The 23,365-nt window shown below is 50.2% G+C and overlaps 2 protein-coding genes across 4 annotated transcripts in view; one reads left to right on the top strand and one right to left on the bottom strand.

Moving 5' to 3' along the window:
- Nucleotides 1–13,805, top strand: part of EFR3B (EFR3 homolog B) — an 82,981-nt gene extending 69,176 nt beyond the window's left edge. For all 3 annotated transcript variants that reach the window (XM_019450316.2, XM_019450306.2, XM_019450297.2), the window contains exons 17-23: nucleotides 1,043–1,110; nucleotides 1,872–1,999; nucleotides 2,764–2,855; nucleotides 5,813–5,861; nucleotides 7,381–7,487; nucleotides 8,805–8,854; nucleotides 9,251–13,805. In XM_019450316.2, coding sequence (XP_019305861.1) covers nucleotides 1,043–1,110; nucleotides 1,872–1,999; nucleotides 2,764–2,855; nucleotides 5,813–5,861; nucleotides 7,381–7,487; nucleotides 8,805–8,854; nucleotides 9,251–9,356 — 600 coding nt within the window. In that variant the 3' untranslated portion in view covers nucleotides 9,357–13,805. The remainder of the gene's footprint in view (nucleotides 1–1,042; nucleotides 1,111–1,871; nucleotides 2,000–2,763; nucleotides 2,856–5,812; nucleotides 5,862–7,380; nucleotides 7,488–8,804; nucleotides 8,855–9,250) is intronic.
- Nucleotides 13,806–16,597: 2,792 nt separating this feature from the next.
- Nucleotides 16,598–19,741, bottom strand: POMC (proopiomelanocortin). The gene is made up of 2 exons (XM_019441881.2): nucleotides 19,621–19,741; nucleotides 16,598–17,524 (listed from the first exon to the last, which is right to left on the bottom strand). The coding sequence occupies exons 1-2, from the start codon at nucleotides 19,739–19,741 to the stop codon at nucleotides 16,782–16,784; spliced, it is 864 nt and encodes a 287-aa protein (XP_019297426.1). The 3' UTR covers nucleotides 16,598–16,781.
- Nucleotides 19,742–23,365: the final 3,624 nt, after the last annotated feature.

The raw sequence follows: 23,365 nt of genomic DNA, 5'->3' as shown, positions 1-23,365 counted from the left end.
CCCCCCCCACCCCTTTCTCTCCCTCCCCTACTCATGGGCTTTCTCTCTAAAAAAATAAAATAAAATAAAAATTTAAAAACAAACCAACAGGGATGCCTGGGTGGCTCAGCTGTTTAAGCGTTGAACTCTTGATTTCAGCTCAGGTCATGATCTCACAGTTTGTGAGATCGAGCCCCACATCGGGCTCTGTGCTGACGGTGTGGAGCCTGCTTGGGATTCTCTCTCTCCCCTCTCTCTCTGCCCCTACCTTGCTTTCTCTCTCAAAATAAACTTAAAAAAAAAAAAAAAACCAAATAAGGAAAACAAACCACAATAATAAAAACCACTGTAGTATTTACAGGTGGAATGGGATAGTGTCTACGATTAACTTTAAAATACACTAGCAAAATGAAAGAAAATGGGAAACCTCCAGTTTCAGCTGGCTTGGGGGTGCTGGGGGGATGGGGGAGGGTGCTGTGTCACTGTGCCCCCCAGCATGGACCAGTGAAGGGGTGCAGGAAAAGCAATGCCCTGACATCCTCTTTATTAAAATAGCAGCATCGTGGCTTCCTCACCTCCTGCACAGACTTGTGCCCCTGCTATCCTCCCCTGCTTGCGTCTTGGTAACTTCCACCTTTCCCGTCAAAAATTTGCAGAGGGTACTGAGGGAAACTCCTTCTGTGACTGTCCCTCAGGATGTTTTTGCAGTGCACCTGGGTTGGGGGGGAAGGTATGACTTATCCTCCCTTTTCCTGTTCACATAGAAAACGGAAGTAGGGCACAGGAGCCAGAAACCGCAGTCCCTTGGGGGGCTAAGCACCTGCATTTGCAAGACACTTAATGCATATGTGTCATGTGTCATTGGGGATAGCCTGAGCAGTCTGCCTGCCCTGAGGACCCCTGTGGATCTGAGTTTATCCCTCAGGAGCCTATCGGTAAAGGGCTCCGCCAGGGAGTTTGCTGGAGGAAGCAACTGCTTGGAGGGAGAGCGCTGTCATTCGCCTATGCAGAGCTCCCCCTCCCTGGCAAACCTAGCTCTCATGTGATTTCCTCCCAACTCCAGGTGATAGAGACCAGGAAGAAAGAGGCTCCGTACATGCTCCCTGAGGACGTGTTTGTGGAGAGGCCTAGGTGAGGAGCATACTTGGGACATGATCAAGGACACCCAAGGTAGCTGAGTAGAGGGTAAGGGGTCTGAAGCCAGGAGCTGAGGCCTCTATGGGCTCAAGGGCTGAAAGTGGACCCTGCCTGTGGCCCAGAAGTCCTGGGTCAAGTGTGGCCTTCCTCACATGGCCGTAATCCATGCCTCGAGCCATGTCGGTGCGTTGTGCTATAGAGTATGTGACATGCCCTCTGGGAGCCTCACCCAAGCCCATGGGACGTGCATCTTGGAGGAGCCGTTCCTACAAGACACTGGATTGATCCAGGTGGCATTCTGGGACTGAAGCCTGTGGGCCAGTGTCACTTGAGCCTCAGAGGAACTCAAGGAAAATACTGGGAAAAAACAAAATGTCCAACAATAGGGGTTTATGATATTATTAATATAGCTTTATGGACCGTGGCCTTTCCACCGCAATGTTTTGGAAGAAAAGTTAATGGGAAACAGGTGCTGTGTAATCGGTGGATAAAATCGATCACAGAACAGGAACTTAGGGGGTGGGGTGGTGTCTGTGTGTGTGTGTGTGTGTGTGTGTGTGTGTGTGTGTGCATACAAGTATGTGGCTGAGGGATTCTGCACAACATGTAATGATGTTGTCTCTGAAGGGTGGGACTATGGGTGGTTTTCTTTTCCTTCTGCTTCCCTGTCATTTTGTATGATGGATGTTCCTTGTGTAACAAGGAGAGTCATTAGGAAATCACTCTGGTTGCCTCTTTCCTTCTTTGGCTCCCAGGTTGTCTCAAAATCTTGATGGAGTAGTGATTGAGCTCCTCTTCCGCCAGAGCAAGATCAGTGAAGTCCTGGGGGGCAGCGGCTACAATTCAGACAGGCTTTGCCTGCCCTACATCCCTCAGCTGACAGGTAGGAGCCCCGTGCGAGGACTTCCAAGCCTGCGTCTGCCTCTTCCCCACCAGGAAGGGTCCTGAGAGTGAGGGACTTGTGTGTCCGTAGGTCGCCTCCCCGGCACCTTGCGTGTCACCCAAGAGCTGAAAGACACAGTGAGATGCTCTTGATTCCCCAGCCTCTTCTCCTCAGGGCAGGATCCCTGGGGAATGTGGCCCACGAGATAGGCTGGCCTGTGGCTGGGAGAGGCCCCATTGAGCCAGAAAGTACCCACATGGGCTGTGGTGTAGAATCAGAGACCCAGTTCTCCGCAGCTCACTTCCTGAAAAATCTTAGACAAGTCTCCTGGCATCTCTGGGTTTCAGGTTCCTTGACTATAAAATTGGGATTAACCACACCTGCCTTAGAGGGTTGGTGTGAGACGTGCATGAAACAATAAAGGCAAATGCACTTTAGCAAGTGCTTCACCAGTGACAGCTAGCTACTTGCACTGTGAGTGGATGACACTTACTCCAGGTGACATGTGCTCTCTGGTCATGAGCAGCTTCTTTGTGCTCATTGATGATTTCAAAATCTTAGCCACGAAGAACTAAACCCACCACCCTAAGATGAGCAGAGGAGGCCGGCAGCCTTCGATAAACCAGCTGTCGCCTTGGTGTATACTGAGCCCTCAGAGGACTGTGGGCCAGGCAAAGGTGGGGGCGGGAGAGATGGTGCTAGAGGTGTGATCCTGGCTCACTCTGAGCCCTGGGAACTCTAGCATCTGGGCTTCCTTTTCCCAGATGAGGATCGCTTATCCAAGAGGAAGAGCATTGGAGAAACCATTTCCCTGCAGGTGGAGGTGGAATCTAGGAACAGCCCAGAGAAGGAGGAGGTGAGTGTCCTTAATATATTGTCCTGCATCCCAAGGGGAGGGGACCTGCTCTTGCTTCCTATGCAATCAGATGCTCCATATTCCAGGCTTCCTTAACTGCATAACCCATTTAAAGTCGCAGGGAAAGCAAATTTCTCAAATATCCCATTTTCTTACTGACTCATCATATATGTCATAGACCTTTCCATCTGGAAAAATTACATGTGCGCCCCCCTCCCCCCTAAGCCCCCACCCCCCCGCCGCACACTCCCATGACAATGTCATACAAATCACTCTTGAAAGGCTTGCTGGTAGTTATTCCCCATTTCCAATGGAGGCAGACATCCACCATGTTGGATACTGGAAGGCCTAATAGGAGAGATGGGGGTGAGAATAGTTTTCATGGTGTTTCTTCCAGATCGATCAATAGAGGTGCTTTTTTAAAGACCAAGTTGCAGCTTCAAGATGTCATTGTCACTCCACCATCTCTTGGGGGCTGTGAATATCTAACTTCTGTTCGAAATAACTTGTGGCATCTCCCCTGCCCTTACTTCCTATACCTGAGAAAATAAAGCAGATGTGCCCATGAGTCAGCGAGAGGAAGGAATCACAATGAAAATAACCAACTTCTGCAGAAGAGACGAAAATAGGAGAGGGGCAGAGGGGGAGAGAAAGGGGTCATGAGGGAGGTGAAGCTGTAAGACAAAATACACTTGTGTTTAATGGTGTCTCCTGCCATTAAGGGAATTGACGGAGACATGGGGAAGCTTCAGTGAGAAGTGAGGAGGATTTTCATTGGGGGTGGGGTAGGCCAGGACAGTTTGGGTTGGGGGGGTGGTATGCCTTCTGCTCCTTGGGGCTGGTGTAGCCATGGAGGACAATGTCAACCCTGAGCCTTTCCTCAGATGCACTGGAGCAAGGAGAAGTCACTGGGGCCCGGACCGAGCCTCTCTCTATGCCCTCAGCTGCTTTCTCAACTCTTCTCTCATTGGGGCACTCGTCTGGAACTTTCCTATGGAAGGAAGGAGGCTCTGACTCACACTAATTGGAAGAGGGGAATGAGGCTGAACCAAGTGTCCTCCAAGGCCTTCTGGCTCTGCAGGACAGGGAACCTCAAATGTGTCAGGACCACAGCATGAGCTGGCTGCTGTTTCCTCCAGAGTTGTGGTTCTCCCTTCCAGAAGTTAAGAAAGCCTCGGGAATCGAGGAGTAAAGCGAGGTGGAAGGAGAAATGCTGGCATGTGTACAGAGCTTCCTACTCTCTAATGTCGCCTGGGCCACCAGAATGGGTCCCTTTCCCTCCTGGAGAGTCCACCTAGCTCGGGGGGTGACTTGGTAGCTGAAGCAGGAGTGTGGGGGCTTCCACCCCATGACCTTCTGCCAGGCTACCCTTCTTTCCACCTTCAGCGCACCATGCCCCACCTGAATCCTGTGCTGGCTCCCTGTAGCCTTCTATGCCAAGTTCATAGCAGTTGATCAATAAATGCAGGTTTAGTCAAGCCCCAAACCCAGTACCTGGCATTCAGAGCCGTTTATAGTCTGGACTGGTCCTACTGGATCATGTTACTTCCCTCTCCTCTCTGGCAGAAGCCACTGTGCCCCTGGGGCTGGTCTGCTCGGTCTCCCCCACGTGGTCCCCTTCAGCTGCCGGTCTTTGCTGTAATCCCCTGTGTGAGTCCCTTCCTCCGCACCTTTGTTCTCATGAGCCACCCACTCCTCCGTGCCCAGCTTGTGTCCTGTTTTCTCCATAAGCCTCTCTCTACCTGCCCTTAACCAGCGACCTTCCTTTTCTCTGTTGCCACCACCCAGTTCCCTAGCACCTCACACGTTGGTCAGTGCTGAGTGGCTGCGTGGATGGATGTGCAGAGAGGATGACTCCTGAGAGTGACCGATGGCACAGCTGTCTCAGGCTCATAATTCCTGAGCTAACAGATTGTGCCATTTCTACTGAGGGACCAGCCAAGAGTCCTGCACAGACTCAGTGTTCACTGAATATTTCCTAAATGACTGTATCCCAATACGTACATCTCTGGCTTTTCCAGCCTCCATTAAACACTAAACAAATCAGAAAAATACAGTAGCTCAGTGAATTTTCACACAAGGAATGTACCTGTGCAATCACACCCAGATCAGGGAATAGAACATTGTCATTGCCCAAGAGACCCCCTTCGCAAAGGGAGCCACTAGCCTGTCTCAGGTCACTTCCTGACCTCTGTGTCAGTGAAGTCATTCTCTTCTGTGTCTATTTCTTCCACTTAATGTTATGTTTAAGTGATGGGAGATGAGTGAATCGTGGGGCCCGCCTCGAGCAGCTCAGAGTCTACTGGGGACTACCTGGGACTTAGTACAAACGTTTCATGACTTTCAGCCTCTGGCCTGAGGCGACGATCCATGGGGTAATCCTTCTTTGGGTTCATTATTTGCCACCTCCTTTAATAGGCTCTTTGAGGACTGAGATCCTGGGACCCAGGTCCTTGGACCAGCCCCAGCATGTCTTACCTTTAGTAAATACTCATATCACCTCGGAAGATAATTTTATATCCTAAGCCTTCAAAAGTGTTATCCAGTTCTTGAAATTTACATTTGAGATATTTGCCAACTGCTTCCTCTCGCTGCCAATATTTTCTGTTATGTTCTCAGATTTTTTTGAGTTTGGCAGTGTTTTCTTCCCACGGGGCTTAATGCGACCAGCTAGGGGTGAGGGCGGCGAGTTCTTTTAGGTGATTCTCAGCACTCTGAGGAGGAAGGGACCTTCCCCCTCCATCTCACTGCAGCTCTGTTCTTCAGTGGGGAGCTCTGCGCCTGCCTGCGTGGGGAGCTTCGGGGACCCTGGTGAGAAGGTGGTGTCCTGGGGGCGTTTCCCCCCATCGGGACGGTCTTTTGAGAAGCAAAGGGGCTGCCAGATAACTGAGGAAGCCAAGGCTGCCTCCCATACCTCCATCCCCCTTTTCTGAACACTTCTGTTCCTTCTCCCTCAGCGAGTGCCTGCCGAGGAGATCACCTATGAGACGCTAAAGAAGGCCATCGGTAAGTTGGAGGGGATGCCGGGGCTGGGTCCTGGGGGGAGGCGTGGGTGTGGGCAGCCTGATGCAGGATTCAGCCCAGAGGTAAAGGGAGGCCGGCGGCTTCCCCTAAACTCCCAACAACTACAAAGCTGCAATGATCAATTCTGCTTTCCGGATGGGGATCGGTAGTGCTGCCCAGCATATCCATGTCAAGCCACCCTTTCTCTACTGACAGCTCGCTGCCTGTAAAAGTAATCAGTGGAGGGGCGCCTGGGTGGCCCAGTCAGTTAAGCATCCCACTCTTGGTTTCGGCTCAGGCCACGATCTTGTGGTTTGTAAGACTGAGTCCTGCCACAGGGCTTTGCGCTAACAGCTCAGAGCCCGCTTGGGATTCTCTCTCCCTCTCTCTCTGCCCCTCCCTTGCTTGCTCGCTCGCTCTCTCTCAAAATAAATAAACTTAAAAAAAAAAAAAGGAATCAACTGAGGGTTGCAGACAGTTAGGGAAAAAACAATTTTGTATAAACACTTTGGCTATTTTTTGGTGGGTTGTGTTACAGAAGAACGAGCGGACCAATGAAAGATATTAAAAGCAAATCAAGGGGCCCCTGGGTGGCTCAGTCGGTTAAGTATCTGACTTCAGCTCAGGTCATGATCTCACGGTTCGTGAGTTCGAGCCCCGCGTCAGGCTCTGTACTGATGGCTCAGAGCCTGGAGCCTGTTTCAGATTCTGTGTCTCCCTCTCTCCCTGACCCTCCCCCGTTCATGCTGTCTCTCTCTGTCTCAAAAATAAATAAACGTTAAAAAAAATTTTTTTTAATTAAAAAAAAAAAGCAAATCAATTGATATTTATTGGCAATAGATCTTAAAATGTAGTACCTCATTTATCTGGATTATTGGGCAATGCAGTATTCCAAATAAGAGAATTTTTCCCAGAACTGATAACAAATTACTCTCAAATGCCAAACGGTTTTAATTTTTGTTGTCTTTGAGGGTATTCTTTCTGAACGTGCATAAAGTGTGAACGTACTTGACCATCTTCATTTTTGCCGACTCATTTTGGATACTAAAAGGAATATGTAGAAGCCTCGAACTAGACAGCCTCGGACTGCTGGGCCATAGGGACCTAACTTTGTATTGCCTCTTGTGACCTGTCTGGCTTTTCCATCGTTGATGTCCCTTTCAAATTAGCACCAGAGTACTTCTTGTTCCAGGAACTCCCTTTGAGAGTCCAAGTGGTAATGCCACTCAGGGCTTTAAAAGCCCAGCTTAAGGATCCACTTACCTAGTTCTCAAACTCTTTCTTGAGGAAAGTGGCTGAGCTCTCAGGCTGAATCAGGAAAAGATCTAGACCCCGTGGGCCAAATAATGGCACCCACCCTCCATGCCCCGCTATCACCCTGCCCACCAGCAGAAGGCAGAGCCTGAACCACAATCACAGACAGTGCTCCCCTGGAGGGGTCCTCCCATCTTCCCATCTCCAGCCCTTGCCCCCACATCAGCGGAGCAGGACCTAGGGGCTGACTCGGCTCTCTGTACCACAGTGGACAGTGTGGCGGTTGAGGAGCAGGAACGTGAACGACGGCGACAAGTGGTGGAAAAGTTCCAGAAGGCACCCTTTGAGGAGATTGCAGCACATTGCGGGGCCCGGGTGAGTGAGGCACAACAGGGGTAAGTCTTTGGGGAAAGAACAGATACTGGACTTAGGCCCAGGATGGAACTGAGTTTCTAGGAGACTTGGCACTTTTGTTACCCAGAAATTAGAGATTCGGTCCCCCCAACAATGCCCTGGCACTACATTGTTTCCCCCCAAACCAAAAGGCTTGGCTATTAGCCCTACACTCCTTTAAACCTCACAATCTCCATGTAGGGAAGAAGTCCTGACCTCGGGAGCTCCGGTGTCAAACAGACTGTAAAACTTATAATAGCAAGTAGGCAACTGGCACTTAGGCACACACCCGAGCATCTTCCATTTATTCGCTTATGTCATTCTCATGACAACTCTGTGAGGCTGGTGCCTTTATGCTCACCTCGTCATGGAGTGGTGGGGAAAGGAGCCATGGCTTAAGAGAGATGGCCAACATTTGCAACACAGGGTTCCACTTCCAACCAGGGGACCCCAGCAGGGGAAGTGGAACAGCCTGGCCCTGGAAAAGAGATTGGAAAGAGAAGATGCCAGATAAGTAAAAAGAAGGACTCATGTCTACGTCTGTACTTAAGGGAAGAGCACAGACTTTTCTTGAAATTGACTATAGGCCAGGATTTGTTACTCACAGTGGCCATCTTAGTGACAGTGAAACAACTGTAAGCATCCAGAATCCACAAATAACTTCTATTTTATTGTAATTTTTCCTCTCGGTAAAAATACATGTTATTTTCTTTTCCGTTACATATGATGTGTCATATATTTCTAGTATATCATAATACATAATAATAACATAATCGTTTATGTAGATACATATAGATTTTTCTGGGCCTATGTTATTCTAACCTCAGGCCCGTCTCCAGAGGCAGGTGCTGCTGGTTTCATGAGCTCAGGGTTGAGGTCCATCCCTGAACACGTACACAGCCTCACTGTCTGTGCACGTGGCCTTAGTTGGAGCCAGAAGGGACCGGAGACAGCATCCTCCCTAATCCAACTGTGCACAGCTGCTCCTTGGAGTTAAGGGAAAGTCTGAAACCAGCTCTGAGCCTCCTGACAATATGCCCGCCAAGCCTTACTGCCCCGCTCGGAGAAACTCGGCCCCTTAAGGGACTGCCTGCTGAGGTCCTTCTGGTGGTCCTGGCCTCTGTGCTTTTGTTGGGTGGCCCTCCCTGATCTGAACCCGCGGCCAGGATCCGCAGATAAGTGCTGTCGATGAGCTCACACCAGTTCCCTTCCTAAGACGGGACTCTGGACGGGTGGGCTCCCAAGAGCCAGCACAGGTGCGAGGGAGCCCCCAGCTCACTTCCTTCTGTTTGTGTCTAGGCATCACTGCTGCAGAGCAAACTCAATCAGATCTTTGAAATCACCATCCGGTAAGTGGCAGCCCTGGGCAGGGCCCCCTGCTCCCAAGTCCTCCCTCTCACCCCTGTCTCCAGGCCTCCCTGTCTGCAGCCTCTGTCTCCAGGGCTGCAGTCAGCCGCCAGCTCTCCCGGACAAGGAAATCGAGACAGCTCAGTGAACCCCACAAAGAGCCAGGGGCCCCAGGGTCCAGGGCTGGTACTTCCTAAAACAATGATGTCGCTGTAAAAAAGCCTTCAGTAAAACTAGACTTCAAGCTAGATCCTAGAACTTGAAACCTAGGAACCTATGGCGTGACAGTCTCTGGTTCCTGTGCGAAGAAAAACCCAAATCAGCTACTTTTTGACTGCATGGGTTGGGACCCAGAACCCGCTTCTCATGCCTTTGTCCTCCGTGTGTCCCTGCCTCAGCCCCCCGCCGAGCCCGTCAGGCACCATCACTGCAGCCTATGGCCAGCCTCAGAACCACTCCATCCCTGTCTACGAGATGAAGTTTCCGGATCTGTGCGTATACTGAATGCCAAAAGACAGAGCTCCTCGGAGGGGTGGGGTCTGAGGGAGGGGTTCGCCCTCACAACCCACCCCTGGGACATGGGAATCGAACTGGGATCTCAGAGAAAATGCACCTTGGTTGGCAAGCACCTCCCCAGCTAAGCAAAATGGAGTGGCGGAGGGGGGCGGGGGGCCCTCCCGGCCCTCCCACTTCCTCCTTGTCTTCCCTGAGGGAGATCAGCCTCCTGCTCCTCTGGGGCCAATAAGCATCCCACCTGCCCTTTGTTTCCTCCTTTGTGTCAGCCTGGAGCCGGGCGCCATGGTGGTCTTTTCAGAGGGAGGCTGGAGTCTCCAGAAGCTCCTCCAGAAGCATGGCGAGGGCTCTCATGGGGACGGGTCGGGGAGCAGAGCCGCCAGTCCCCCGGGAGGGAACTAGACAGAGCCAGGGTCAGGCAGAGGAAGGCACAGACTGCAGTCCAGAGGAAGCGGGGGCAAGGCTCCCAGCTCCTCCTGGAAAGTGGTGGCATACGAGGCTGGAAGATGGCTGCGCTCTTCCAGAGTATTCCCTCCCCTCAGTCCGGAGGCCTCCGGCCTCTGGGTGTCCCTTCCACTCTCCTGCTCATGCCGCCAGTTGTGTCCTTGTGAATCTTTCTAGTATTCATATCGAGCCCTTCCAACAGGAGTCCTTCCAACAGGAGCCCTTCCACGCGGGGCAGGAAAGGATGAAAATGAAGGGCGGCAGCCTGGCCACAGAGAGGGCTGCCCCTCCCCAGGCTCGGCCTGCCTCCTGTAGAGGAGCGGGCGGGCTGAAGTGGGCGCAGTCACGTCCTCTGTGGCATCTTCTTACTTCCTTCGTTCAGAGGGAGCTTGTTGGGTCCACCTGTGGCCCTCTCCCTTCCAGATGTTTCTCTGAGTGGAGCTTTCTCTCTCTGATGCCTTTCTTCCTAAGGATCCTAGCATGTTTCTACAGCCTCTGGGTTGCGGGAGGGCAGAACGAGAGAATCTGGTTCAAGAAGATCTGGTTCTGCATGGCATGAGAGGAGCCGCAAGGGCCCGCAGGCCTGCCCACATCACTTTCTTTGGGAGAAGCTCCCAGCCTGGTCTGGGGAAGGGGCGGGGGAGGGGGTTATGGGGAGTAGCACTTTGCATCTCAAGGATGTCAGGAGTCAACCTAGTGGATATTTCGTTCAAGGAAAGAAGGATCCAGCACCTAATACTGGAATGATCTCTTCACTCTTTGGGTGAAGTCAGGACATCATCACTGCCAGTTGGCAAAGCTTGAGGCTTGGGGAGAGGCAGTGGAGACCCCTTTGGGTTCTGGGTTTCCATTTTCCCTGAGTGCCATCCGTGTGCAGAGGAGGGGCTGCTGCAGAGCTGGTAGGCCGCTGTGCTCCCCGCCCCCCCCCCCACCTCCCCCACCCATCCTCCCTCCAGGGGCCTTTGTGCCTCCAGAGTCTCCTGGGCCCCCTCCAGCAGCAGAACCCCATGGTCCAAAATAGCCCTTTTCTTCTCTTCCAGGCAAACATCCCCTAACTTTTCTGAGCCGATGTAACTCACAGTAAGGTGTGAATGGTCAGATGATCCCTCCCTGGAGAATTTGTTTTTTAAAAGAGGGAGGGTGAGTAGATTTCTTGACCCAAAGGAAACCCTTTTGAGGGTACAATTTTAGGCAGTGTGGGGAAGGGTCAGAAGCAGGATGTTTCTGCTAAGGGGAGGGCAAGCTTCTCAGGCCACTCTCCGGTCACACCCGTGCACACAGCCCTGTGCAGACACACGATGAAAGCCTGATTAGTAGGACAAATCTGTATTTTCCCAAACTGGGAAAACCTTAACATATGCACTTTCCCATTACATGTGCAATAAATGGTTTGGGTGGAGGGGGCTATCTGACTCTCGTTTCCGTAGTTTCTACCCGTGGTCGGTGCCCCTGTGCTGTGGGCCTGTGGCTTCCAGACAGTCTGCATGATTACAAGGCCCAAGGAGCCTGGCTCCTGTGCCCCACCCGCACCCCACCCCCACAGCTTTCGGCTGGGTTCTATGGCTCTTGGCTAATGCTCAACCCAAATTTATAAGCATGAACTTAGATTTCTCTTTACCTTACTATCTCTTTATTAGGAAACAAAGTTTAAAATAAAATGTGAAGGCAAATAACCTTTGGAAAAAACTTGAGAGAAAAATCTCAATCTTGAGCCACAAACATGTCTTCCCTTACTGGATCTTTCCATCTTTATCCCCTACTTGACTTTGATGAGAAACCTGGTTTCTTTCTCGTGTCTACTTGACTTTAGGGTCTACCCCATGACAGCTGCACCCTGAGCACTGCCCTTTGGGGTCCTGGTCCTGGGGCTTGGGCGTCACGACCCCAGAGCCTCTTTCTAGAGCCAGCCCCAGAACCAGAGATCAGTAGTCCCACTCAGATGCCTCCCCCTCTCCCCCACCCTGGGAATAGAGTGAAGAAAAAGGTACAGGGCTCTCATTCTTCCTACACTCAACCCTGTATCTGTCTGAAGCAGGTCTTTCTTTACATCACGGCTGCTTAGCAGAGATGTGCTTCTTTTGGAGAACTAGCCATTTCTCGAGTGCTCTCTTCTCAGTTTCAGTTTAAAAACTTACACTCACTGGAATATTGGATTGCCTGCTGACATGAAGCAGAACCTAGATTCTAGCCAAATATGCCTCAGAGTCAGAAAGTGTAAGGTGACTGTTAACTCAGACAATTACTTGGTCAACACAGCAGCGTCCTACACACACACACACACACACACACACACCCTTCCCGCAGGCTCAAGGAGAGAGGCAAAGCAGAGTGTGGGGGGCGCTCAGACCCTTGGCTTAGAACCACTGCTTACTGCCTTCCAAGCCCTCTGGCGTCTGGCAGTCCTTTGTCACATGACCGACCCTTTTGGCCACCTGTCTCTGTTCTGATTGTAAGCCAGCAAGCCCATCCAAACCAGCTGCTCCCCAGAGCTGCTGAGGACTCTTGCTTCATGCCCAAGGGGTAGGTTTGGTTAGCACTCAAGGCATGAATGTATTTGAGATTTGAAGTTCTATTAATTTGGTTGAGTCATGTAAGTGGATAAGAAGCCGGTCAGCAGAAAGTACCAATATGATGCTGGAGGCTCCTTGTTTCCCTTGCAGGGGGGTCCCCAGTGCCCTGTGCCTGTTCCCATTTTCCTCTCTCTGAAAAGCAGAGATAAGTGGTTTCTTGACTCCTAGATGCCTCCTCACCAAAGAAAGAGCCCAAACAGGTGAGAAGAATTAGAAAAGCCCTCACTCAGAGGCTGTCTTCTGTCCAGCCTCCTATACAAGTATAAACAGATGAGAAGTGAAAAGGTGGGACTGGAACCATCTACAGTACTTGAGAAGTATGAGGGACATATACATGCTGCCCTTTGCCCTGGGTGTTCTGGGTCCCATAGGATGTGTTTCAGTCTGCCTAAGAGTCACAGCAGTCTTGGGGTACCGTTGAACAGTTCAAAGACCAGACTTGTGGGCTTCCCTGGGGGGCCCCTGGGTCATGATAGCTTCCAGTTGCTATTACGTGGTCCCCAGGCCTTCTGTCCTGGGCACAGAGAGTGTCACCGAGAAGCGAGACCATTTCTCCCAATCCTTCTCTGTGACCATAAAATGGCAGCTGGCCTATGGGGGTCTGTGGGAAAGGACTAGACCTGTGTGTAAGGTTGAGCGTTAAGCTTAAAGGTAGACAGGAAGGACAACTCATCAGAGAGGTCATGCCTGCTTCCCTTAACCCACAGACCCTGGAAGGCACATCCTCCTGAAACAAGGTGTCTTCCTGGTGTCTGAGGAGGTTTAGGGCCCTGTGCTGCCTCTTCATTCCCTAGAAATCTTCTGGTTAGAGGGACCCTAGGTCTGAAGATTGGGCCTGGCCAGCTGGGGAAGTGGGGAGGAGACGGGGACTGTGAGCAGGGCTCTGTGGCCTGTTGGAGTCAGAAGGCAGTTTTCTGTGCTCTCCTTTAGCATTGGCCGGGTTGGCCGGGTTTTTTCTCCTTCAGAGGACCTTGGGGCCTCAGGCGGTCACCTTCCCCTTCTGAGCTCTTCCTCCGTGAATGTCGATTCTGGCCCGTGGAGTGCAGAGCGGCAAATCCACGAATGCTGCAGCATTGCACAGATTGTAACGTGTCTGTGTCCACTTGGACCTTCGTGACCTGGCTGAGAGTGTTATGTGCCCACCTGCACACATGTGTGTGTAGTGTAGTTCATAGTTGGCAATATATGTACATAACAGCTGAATTATTTACATGGGAGTGCAGAATTAGTGCCTGTGGCAGTGTTCTGTATTTTAAACTCATTGAATCAAATTAGTTTTATTTTAAGGAAGGGGAAAGAGGCTAGGGGTTGGGGGGGATTGTAGGAAGAAGAACTCTTAGCAAGATCATTCTTTAGGATTATTAGTCATGGTTTCCCAATGAGTCTTCATGATGCCCTTTGCAAATAAATGTTAATGTTGTCACCACACAGTTGTCTATTTGATTTCTTTAAAGTAAATGGTTTTGGGGGGATGCAAACAGAATCTGAAAATACCAACATTAACAACTGACATTTAGCCACCTCCGCCTACCATCCTTTACTCACCTAACAAGGAAGGAGAAGAGGAAAGGATGCTAGCAAGATGTAAACATAAAGCTCAGGATTCCCAGCATGGGAGCAGCATCTTCAGATGGGAAAGCCTGGGCCATTTCTTCATCACCGTGACTAGACCCTAGCCCCATAATATAACCCACAGTGGGGGAGACTTTATCTTAAGAATCTGGCTTTCTGGGGCACCTGGGTGGCTCAGTCGGTTAAGCGGCCAACTTCGGCTCAGGTCATGATCTCGCGGTCCGTGAGTTCGAGCCCTGCGTCGGACTCTGTGCTGACAGCTCAGAGCCTGGAGCCTGCTTCAGATTCTGTGTCTCCCTCTCTCTGACCCTCCCCCATTCATGCTCTGTCTCTCTCTGTCTCAAAAATAAATAAAACGTTAAAAAAATTTAAAAAAAAAAAAGAATCTGGCTTTCTGATTCCCTTTACACAGGGTTTCCTGGGAAGCATTCAGTTTTCTTTAATCATGAACTCTTAGAGCATCAAAATATGGGGTTTTATGTGCAAGTGCCCTACACAAATGTTTCCCAGCTGGACTTGATCTATGCTGCCCACTGGTAGGTCTAGAGCAATTGACACGTATGTGTATCTCTGTGTGTATATAAGCATTTGGGGGTTTCTTGTGAATTGTAAATGTGTGTGGCTGTAAATCCATGGCCTCAGCGTTGTACAAACACCATGGGGACATATAAAAGAAGCATAACTCCTGGCCTCTGCCCTTTGGAGCTTAGAGTTTCCCTAAGGAGAACACAAGACATACACGCAGCTAGAAACTTGCCACTCGAGCTGGTCTGCGTGCCCTCCTATGCTGAGAATGAGGAGGCTCGGCTGGAAGAGATCACAACTTTCCCAGCAGAATTGGACTCAAGTCCAGGCTCGTGTTGTAAAAAGAGTTTCAAAATGGTGGGGGAAGGTGGAGAGTTCGGGCAAAGAGTGAAGGAGGAAAGGAAAAGAGAAGATCAGTAGGCGGAAACATGGGAAATGGGGTTTGGTAAGGAGAGTGAAGCTAAAGGACAAGGGTCCTGCATGCCATGTCCCAGAATTGGACATCGATGGAATTGACTCTTGTACCAGGGAATGTGAGGAAAGAGAGATTTTATATACATTAATATGAAGAACTTGTGTGTAATGGGTTGGGGAGGAGAGGGACTGAAGACAAGGACACCAGTTGGTTAGGAAACTGCTGGATGATCAAGGCTGAGCACTGAGAATAACGAGAAAGGCTGCAGCTAGGCAATATGGGGGGGGGGGGGGTGCAGTTTGGGAGTAGCTAGAGGAAAAAGAAAAAGACATGAAGGCTTGAGCCTGAGGGACTGGAAGAAGCATCTGTGTATATTGTGTTGTATTTATGCAGATGTGTCTCTGTGGCTGTGTGTGTGTGTAGGTGAGAACAAGTGTTTGAGAATATCTGTGAGTAGCCTGGACGGGCAGTGAAATCTGAATTACCAACCCTCAGCTGTCACACGTGGCTTCTCGGTGATAAAAAGACCACATCCATATTCTCATTAGTCCTACAATAGCCCCCACACTAGGAAGGGAGGGGTGGCTGGATGAGAGAACTAAATCTTGGGAGAAGTTTAGTGACTCGCCTAAGGTCACACAGATAGCTCGATCCGGGGAAGCGTTACCATAGCTTCCCACCCACAGCCCACAGGGGCCCCCCCAGTTGCAGCGAGCTTCAACCAATGGGCTCGTTTCAACCAATGTTGGGCTTGCTCTCGGAGGTGTTAAAAAGAAAACCACAGGCTCAAAATGGCACCATTTAGGCCATGTCACCAGGGCTTAATACCCTACCTACCTGCGGTTTCAACCTCCCTGAGAACTATAAGTCTAATTCCTTAATCAGGCATTTCCTGATAAGCACCAATCAGGTCATCTATCACACAGGCCCTTTCCATTTGCGCACAGGTCAAACGCAGGCCTGTGCAGGCGCATGTGTGGACACCCTCCCACCCCCAAAGGTCAGGTGATCAGCATAAGACTTCCTGCTTTTCCAAGGGCAAGACCTTGCCTGGAACAAGCCTTTCTTTTCTTTTGCCGGTAACTTTCTTGCCCAACCCTCCTTCCTATAAAAATCTTCCATCTTGGGGCACTTGGGTGGCTCAGTCAGTCAAGCGTCCAACTCTTGATTTCTGCTCAGATCATAATCTCCCTGTTTGTGAGATCTCCCTGTTGTGAGTCTAGTCGGGCTCTGTGCAGATAGTGGGAACCTGGTTGGGATTCTCTCTCTCCCTCTCTCTCTCTGCCCTTCCTTGGCTCACACTCTCTCAAAATTAATAAAACTAAAAAACCAAAAATTTTAAAAACCTTCCGTCTTATATAACTCCCCTAAGTCTCCCTCTACTTACTAGATGGGATGCTACTGGACTCATGAAGTCACTTAATAAGACCAATTAGATCTTCAGATTTACTCGGTTGAGTTTTTGTTCTTTAACAGAGGGGTGGTGGGGAGACCCTGCACCCTTCCCTTTAAGACCCACCCACGGAGGGGTGGGCATTTTCATTCCCACGATGACCTATAAAACGTACTACCATGACCTATAAAACGTACTACCACGTGGCCACACGGCAACCACTGTCTCTCCAATATATGCTGCTCTTTTTTTTTTTTTTTTGGTATATGGATTATGTATTTTTATTTCATTCACCCAACGGACAAAGTCGGAGTCAGGTGCGAAATTTGAAAGGTTTTATTTCCTAACTACAGGCAGCTTTAAGAGGCTGACTATCTGGGGCTATCACGGCCTGAGCGAGTAGCACACCCAGGCTGGGAGGTGGCAGGAGGGCAGGGGAGGAGAACGGGCCTTAGGGTCGACTTCCTGGGAAGAGAAGCCTCTGGCCCCGCTGCACATCACTGGCCCTTCTTGTGGGCGTTCTTGATGATGGCGTTTTTGAACAGCGTCACCAGAGGCGTCTGGCTCTTCTCCGAGGTCATGAAGCCGCCGTAGCGCTTGTCCTTGGGCGGGCTGCCCCAGCGGAAATGCTCCATCTTATAGGGCCCTTCGTCCTTCTTCTCGGCCACCTCGGCCTCTGCCACCAGGCCATACTCCAGGTCGGGCAGGGCCGCGGCGCCGTCGGCCGGGCCCTCGGGGCCGAGCGCCGGCTCCGGCCGCTCCCCGGCCAGCTCCCTCTTGAACTCGAGGGGGAAGGTCTCGACCGACTCGTCCTCGGCGCCGTTGGGGTACACCTTCACGGGGCGTCGCTTCTTGCCCACGGGCTTGCCCCAGCGGAAGTGCTCCATGGAGTAGGAGCGCTTGCCCTCGCGCAGGCCCAGCTCCCCGCCATCGCCGCGGGGCCCGGGGCCGCCGTCGCCCGCCGCGACCTCTTCCTCTTCGCGCTTCTGGCCCGCGCTGCCATTCCGGCGGCCGAACCGGTCCCAGCGGAAGTGGCCCATGACGTACTTCCGGGGGTTCTCGGTCAGCGGCTGCTCGTCGCCGTTGCCGGGGAGCACGGGCGTCTCGGCCGAGAGGTCCGGCTTGCACGCCCGGATGCACGCCTGCGGGAAAGGCGGTGAGCGCGGGGTTAGGGCCGCCCCGTCCTGCAGCCCCGCCCCCGCGCGGCGCCTGCGCGCTCCGCCCCTGCGCGCCCCAGACCCTGGGCACGTGTGGGCGGGTAATAGGATAGGGCTTTGGCGGCCGTGGCCTCCTTGCCGAGGACCTGCCCTCATGGCGTCCGCGAACATCCGACTCGGCTGAGGCAGTCGCCTCTTTTGTCCCCTGGGCCCCTTGGTTCTTCTGCCTCGCAGCCACTAGAGATACCCCATCCCATTCGGTGGTTTACTTATCCCAGGGCTTTTGTGAATAGGGTCAGTTCCTTACCGTTATATGCATGATATATAGGAATTGATCAATAAATGGTAAATCGGAGATAGTTGTTGGCATTTAATGAATATTGAATAAATTGAATAAATAAATATGGTTCAGTTCACGTCTGGGAAGGGCATTGGGCTGGAAGTGGGGGCAGAATCTATTCAGGTGGGAGGAATCTGGCCTCCAGAGCCTATATTTTCAATAATGCCTCAACCTGACCCCAGTGATCTGCAAACCTAACTCATGCCCTACCCCAGCCATCTCCCTGTACATGCCTCAAATGTTTTCCCATGCCATCTTGGACTTTTTTGCGTGGTTTTTTTTTTTTTTTTTTTTTTTTTTTTTTTTTTTTTTTTTTTTCCAAGTCTTTTGAGCTGATCCTGCACTTTCCCGGATCAGTGAGCTTTCAGAGGGAGTGGTTCACTTCCCTGTCACCTCATTCTGACTGGAGGGAGGCGTAAACAGCCAGGATTGTTTCCATTGCTTGGGTCATGGAGCCTATGTCTCTGCTCTCTGTAAGCAGACAACTAAGTACAGTGCACATTTGCTTGGGAAAATGACCTATAGGCTGCAGCCTGGAGTTCTCAGTGATGTGGGACTGCAAAGGAGGAAACAGAATGATCCCACCCCCTCTGTTGAGTTGGGAATTTCATACTCCAGAGATTTAGAATTATGAAACTGCAGAATATTAACCGTGGAAAGTAAAAACGATCTCATGCTCCTCCCCCCTGGACACATAACAAAGCAGGAGGCTCGGGGACATGAAAGGAGCTTGGCCAGTTCCCACGACTCTTCGGTGGCAGAGCTTAGAACCCATGGGTTCTGACCACGCTCGGAGCTCCTTCCCTGGTGGGCTCTCAGCAGGAGAGGCTGTGCGGTGGGTATCTCCCACCGAGAGTCTCTTGGGTCTCTCCCTGAACGAGAACTCAGAATTCCCTGGGCCCGTTCTTTCTATTTTATTGTTTACTATTTTTCTATTTTAATTTTTACTTTCTATTATCTTTCTATTTTGTATGCAACACATGCAGGTTGCCCTGTGTTTTTGAGTTCTCTCTCTCTCTCCACCTTAACTAGCTTCTCCACTGACAAAACACACTGAATGTAGTGACGTACAGTCCACCCTCACCAGGCAGGTGCTGGCAGCAGGATGGAGCTCAGTCACTGACACTGGCAGTGTGTCTTTTAGTCCTTGACTTGGTATAGCTTCTCATTTGTGCCTCCCAGTACACACACACACACACACACACACACACACACACAATTCCAGCCTGGCACAAAGGGCCTTTACATGCTTCTGGAAAGGCCGTGGAAGGTCAGTCCTCCAGAAGAATCATGAGACATTTGGCACCAGTTAGAGGAAAATGGCACCCGGGTTCTTCCTTCTCCCTCTAGAGATGATTTGTAGTACTACCTAGCTGCCTTTGTAATTGATAGTAGATAGAAGGGGAGTAAAAATGGAATGAAAATGGCATGGGACACGAGGTTATTTAAAAAGGAATAAAAAGGCTGAAAGGTTGAAAATACAGAATCAATAGAGCAATAATTATTATTACTGTTACTATCACTCTTATTATTTTAATGGTGATATCTCGAAATAGCTTAAACGGAGTGGGGTCTTCATACAAGAAGACAGGGCAGGAAGATAATCAAGTGGAAATTGTGGGCCAGACCCATCTCCCTAAAGCTGCTTCCTCCCCTCCTTGGCTCAATTCTGGCTTCACCCTAGAGATCTGTTTCTGCCCTGAGCTGAGTTACCCATATCTCTGGGAATGAATTTCCCCTTCCCCACTCCCCTTTCTTTTGTGCCTTCCCAGTTCCAGCCCCAGTCCCATCTGAGGCCCAACCAAGATGGCGGCCATAGCCCACATACCAGCAGGTTACTTTCCGTGGTGAGGTCCTGACACTGGCTGCTCTCCAGGCACCAGCCACTCACTTCCATGGAGGCCTGAAGCAGCAAGGCCAGCAGCAGGGCCCCTGGGCGGCTGCAGCACGATCTCGGCATCTTCCAGGCAGGCTGAGGCTCTGCAGAGGCAAATAAGATTGGTGGGACCCCTACAAGGAGCAGAACAATGTTGGCCACTGACCAGGAAGAACTGTGAGCCAATATTAACAACACATTCACTTGTGGAGCTCAAGGCTTTTTGAGGACAGGAGCAGTTCAAGGAGAAGTTTGGTGTGAGTTGTGGTGGAGAGGAGGGGAGCGGGACCTGGGAAATCTATGTGCAATTTCCCCTTTGTCTCCTATTAAAATCAGATCCCAAAGGAGGTTAGGGCTGGAAGCTATTTTAGAGATCATTTGGTCCGGCCCCTTATTTGAGAGATGAGGAAATTATTATCTCCTCTCAGAGAGAGATAATAATTTGGGTGTTCATGACAAGGCAAGGCTAAGTTGTCCTGTTTCCCTGAACTTTCCTATTTCACCATTTTCATGAAGCTCCAGTCCTAACATGCCAGATTGAAGGAATAACTTGGGAAAGACAAAGGATTCTGAAATTCCTGCTCAAGATGGTCTATTTCCCTCCTGCTCCACCAGGATCCTATCATTCTTCAGAAATTGTTTCCAGGGCACCTGGGTGGCTCAGTCGGTTAAGCGTCTGACTTCCGCTCAGGTCACGATCTCGCGGTCCGTGAGTTCGAGCCCCGTGTCGGGCTCTGGGCTGACGGCTCAGAGCCTGGAACCTGCTTCCGATTCTGTGTCTCCCTCTCTCTCTGCCCCTCCCCCGTTCATGCTCTGTCTCTCTCTGTCTCAAAAATAAATAAACATTTAAAAAAATTTTTAAAAAATGTTTCCTACAAATAGTAGGTTTGTATAAAGGCAAATAAAACCTCTGGTCAGTGTGGCCAAAACCTCAGCTAACCTAATTTGATGTCTTGTGCACAAATCACTCAGATGATCACTATTTCTCAGATTCCTGCAGCTTTGAGATTTATTTTAAAGCAGAACCCCATTGTTTTAAAACTGGCTCATCTTCTTGAATGTATATCAGACCTCCTCTTGTTCTCAGAGCCTCTCAGATGCAGTCTGAAATAGCTGGACTTAAAGACGCTATAAATGTAGAAGGGAAGAAGATGGACCTACAAAGCAGAAGGGCACTACCCACCCCCCATTGTGAGCACCCACCAAAGACACTTTCCGAGAAGCCAGAAAGTACCTGGGCAGATGCTGAAGGCAAGAGGTCAGGATGCAGTAAAGAGGAGAGCAGTGATGCTGCCTTTTGCCCCCTGTGCCCAACACTTTCCTCTAGCTCTCCCACTGCATTGTTCCCCCTCACCCAAGTCAGCTTCCAGAATTGACCCCAAGTTTATTCATTAGCTCACCACCAACCCACAATCATTTTGGATTTCAGAAGATCTCTTCAACCAGCTGTAGAAAGAAACCTCATGGAATGAGAAAAGTAATTCACATTAAGGGGTGGATGACTAATTTTCTTATCTCTCTTAATGGACATTTGCATTTTAAAATGGTTGCCTAAAAGAAACCTCTCATTTGTGGAAGGGTGGCCAAGGCTTTTTTATAGAGAAGGTTTTGGAAATGAAAGTTCTCTCTGGCTTTCGTTGTCTACTTTAGAAAGCCATTTCCTTTTCTTTGCCCCAGCCCCACTCCCCCCCGCCCCCACCCCAAAGCTGAGCTAGCTCATGGCTCCCTTCTTGAATGATTGCCAGGCACAATGGGAGTGTTTTCAGAGCAGCCATTAGATGGCGCTGGCAGCCAGTGAGCTGGCCCATCAGCACCTCAGGCTGAAGGGGCAACTGGGAGAGCATTGATCACCTTGGTGTCCAGTCTTGACCAGGGGCAGGCTGCTCCTGTTGTAGAATTTTGATGCTCTAGTTCAAGAATGGAGCCCTAAGTTGGTGGGCAAAGCAATTTAGATTAAAGCTCTGAGACCACACAACACATTTGGGCCATGACGATGCCAAGATTTACAAGAGAAGCAGAAAAATGGTAATTACAGGGGCACCTGGGTGGCTCAGTCAGTTGAGCATCTGACTTCAACTCAGGTTTTGATCTCACAGTTCGTGGGTTCGAGCCCCACGTTGGGCTGTGTGCTGACAGCTCCGAGCCTGGATCCTGCTTCAGATTCTGTCTCCCTCTCTCTCTGCCCCTCTCCCTGCTTGCGCTCTCTCTCTCTCTCTCTCTCTCTCTCTCAAAAATAAATAAACATTAAAAATTTTTAAAGAAAAATCATAATTACATATCACTATGGGCAAGTGTAAAATAACATATTCATAAAGAAAGAAGTAAAATCATACAGATCTGGCAGTCCCGTCAACTATACTTCAGTTCTCCTCAAGGTTGGTCATTCTGGGATGATGATTTCCATTTTCTAAAAACACACCTCATGATTTCAGGCCTACCTGAAAAGCCCCCAGAGAGCATTTCCTCTCTCTCTACCCCACTGACTGTCTGCGTTATACAACATGGTAACATTCTCACTGCCCACCCTGTCAGAGTTCCATTCTATTGCTAAAAAGTTAGTTTTCTGAAAGCAGTTTGTTTTCTTTTTACTTATGTGTATTTTCCATTTTCTACAATGAGCAAATATTACCTTGTGTTATTTTTTTTTTTTTACAAACAATAAAGCAATGGGGAGATGTCAAATATTGTGCTTTTTGTAGGTAGGGAGAGTGTTATATGTAATACAATAATTGAAAACCTTGGAAAAATAAATAGAAATTTGTAATTTACTAATCTTGATATTAACTTTATAATGGAACTATACTTATTAGAATTTCATATGCGTAGATGAACGCTCTTTGAGCTAAACAAAGCATTGTGTTTGTCAGTCTAAAGCTGTACACTGGCCATGCCCTTCTGTAAAGATCAGAGAAGCAGAGATGCAGAGTTTTCTCCTTTCACCATGATACACAGGCATCCAGTCCTAAAACAAAGTGCCAACGGCATATTAAACCATCAAATAAGGTGTAATCTGGGCATATCTTCACAATGGACAAAATAAGTGCACACTTGTACTTTCCTTGGCTTCTTCCAGCAATTCTGTGAGAACCACCACCTCCCCATTTATACACGAAGAATTTGGGGGATCCAAATGCCCTGCAGACTCTCCCTCTTTCCCGGGAAACCTCCTTTGCCTGAGACTCCATCAGCTCAAAGGGCTGCTTCCGCCCTGCAATCTAGGGTCTTGGGGCTGGAATATCCACTGTGCGGTCCCGTGGAGGGCACACACGAGGTGGTTCAGAACCTTGGACAGTTCCCACACAGGCCACCTCTTTTTAACCCCAGCTGGGTAGAGGAGACCCGTGTCTTGATGGGAGCTTAGCCACATCGGGTGCGCTAAGGTGGGCAGGGAAACGGAGACTCAGGGCTCCGAATCCAAAGACCTGAATGCAGGGAGTTTATTGTAACTTTTAGCCTTTACTCTCCTGCTCCCATACCCAACGTTCATCTGCGCTAGAGTATATGGTATCTTTTAAGAAGTGACATGTACCCAGGAAAATCGGGAGGAAGAGGAGCCAAAAGACCGGGCTTTCCCTAGATCTCCCCAGAAGTTTGTTGGAGACTCAGCGGTCCTAGCAGCCCAACTCCCCGGAGAAGGCGAGGCAGCAGGCTCCTGGAAGGCACTCACTGCTTTCAGCGTCGCAGCGTTCGCCCAGCAGCCGAAGCCTG

The sequence above is a fragment of the Panthera pardus genome, unplaced genomic scaffold (assembly GCF_024362965.1).
Source record: "Panthera pardus isolate Hobbes unplaced genomic scaffold, ASM2436296v1 HiC_scaffold_26, whole genome shotgun sequence".
In the NCBI taxonomy this organism is placed as follows: Eukaryota; Metazoa; Chordata; class Mammalia; order Carnivora; family Felidae; genus Panthera; species Panthera pardus.
Note: the sequence above shows the minus strand (reverse complement) of the source record. Positions and strands in the feature narration are given on the sequence as shown.

What these genes read in the sequence shown, in the direction of transcription:
- POMC (XM_019441881.2), bottom strand. Translation starts at nt 19,741, where the DNA reads ATGCCGAGATCGTGCTGCAGCCGCCCAGGGGCCCTGCTGCTGGCCTTG. An exon ending in TCAGGACCTCACCACGGAAA is followed by an intron (nt 17,525 to 19,620) that starts GTAACCTGCTGG and finishes ACACGTGCCCAG; the next exon opens with GGTCTGGGGCGCGCAGGGGC.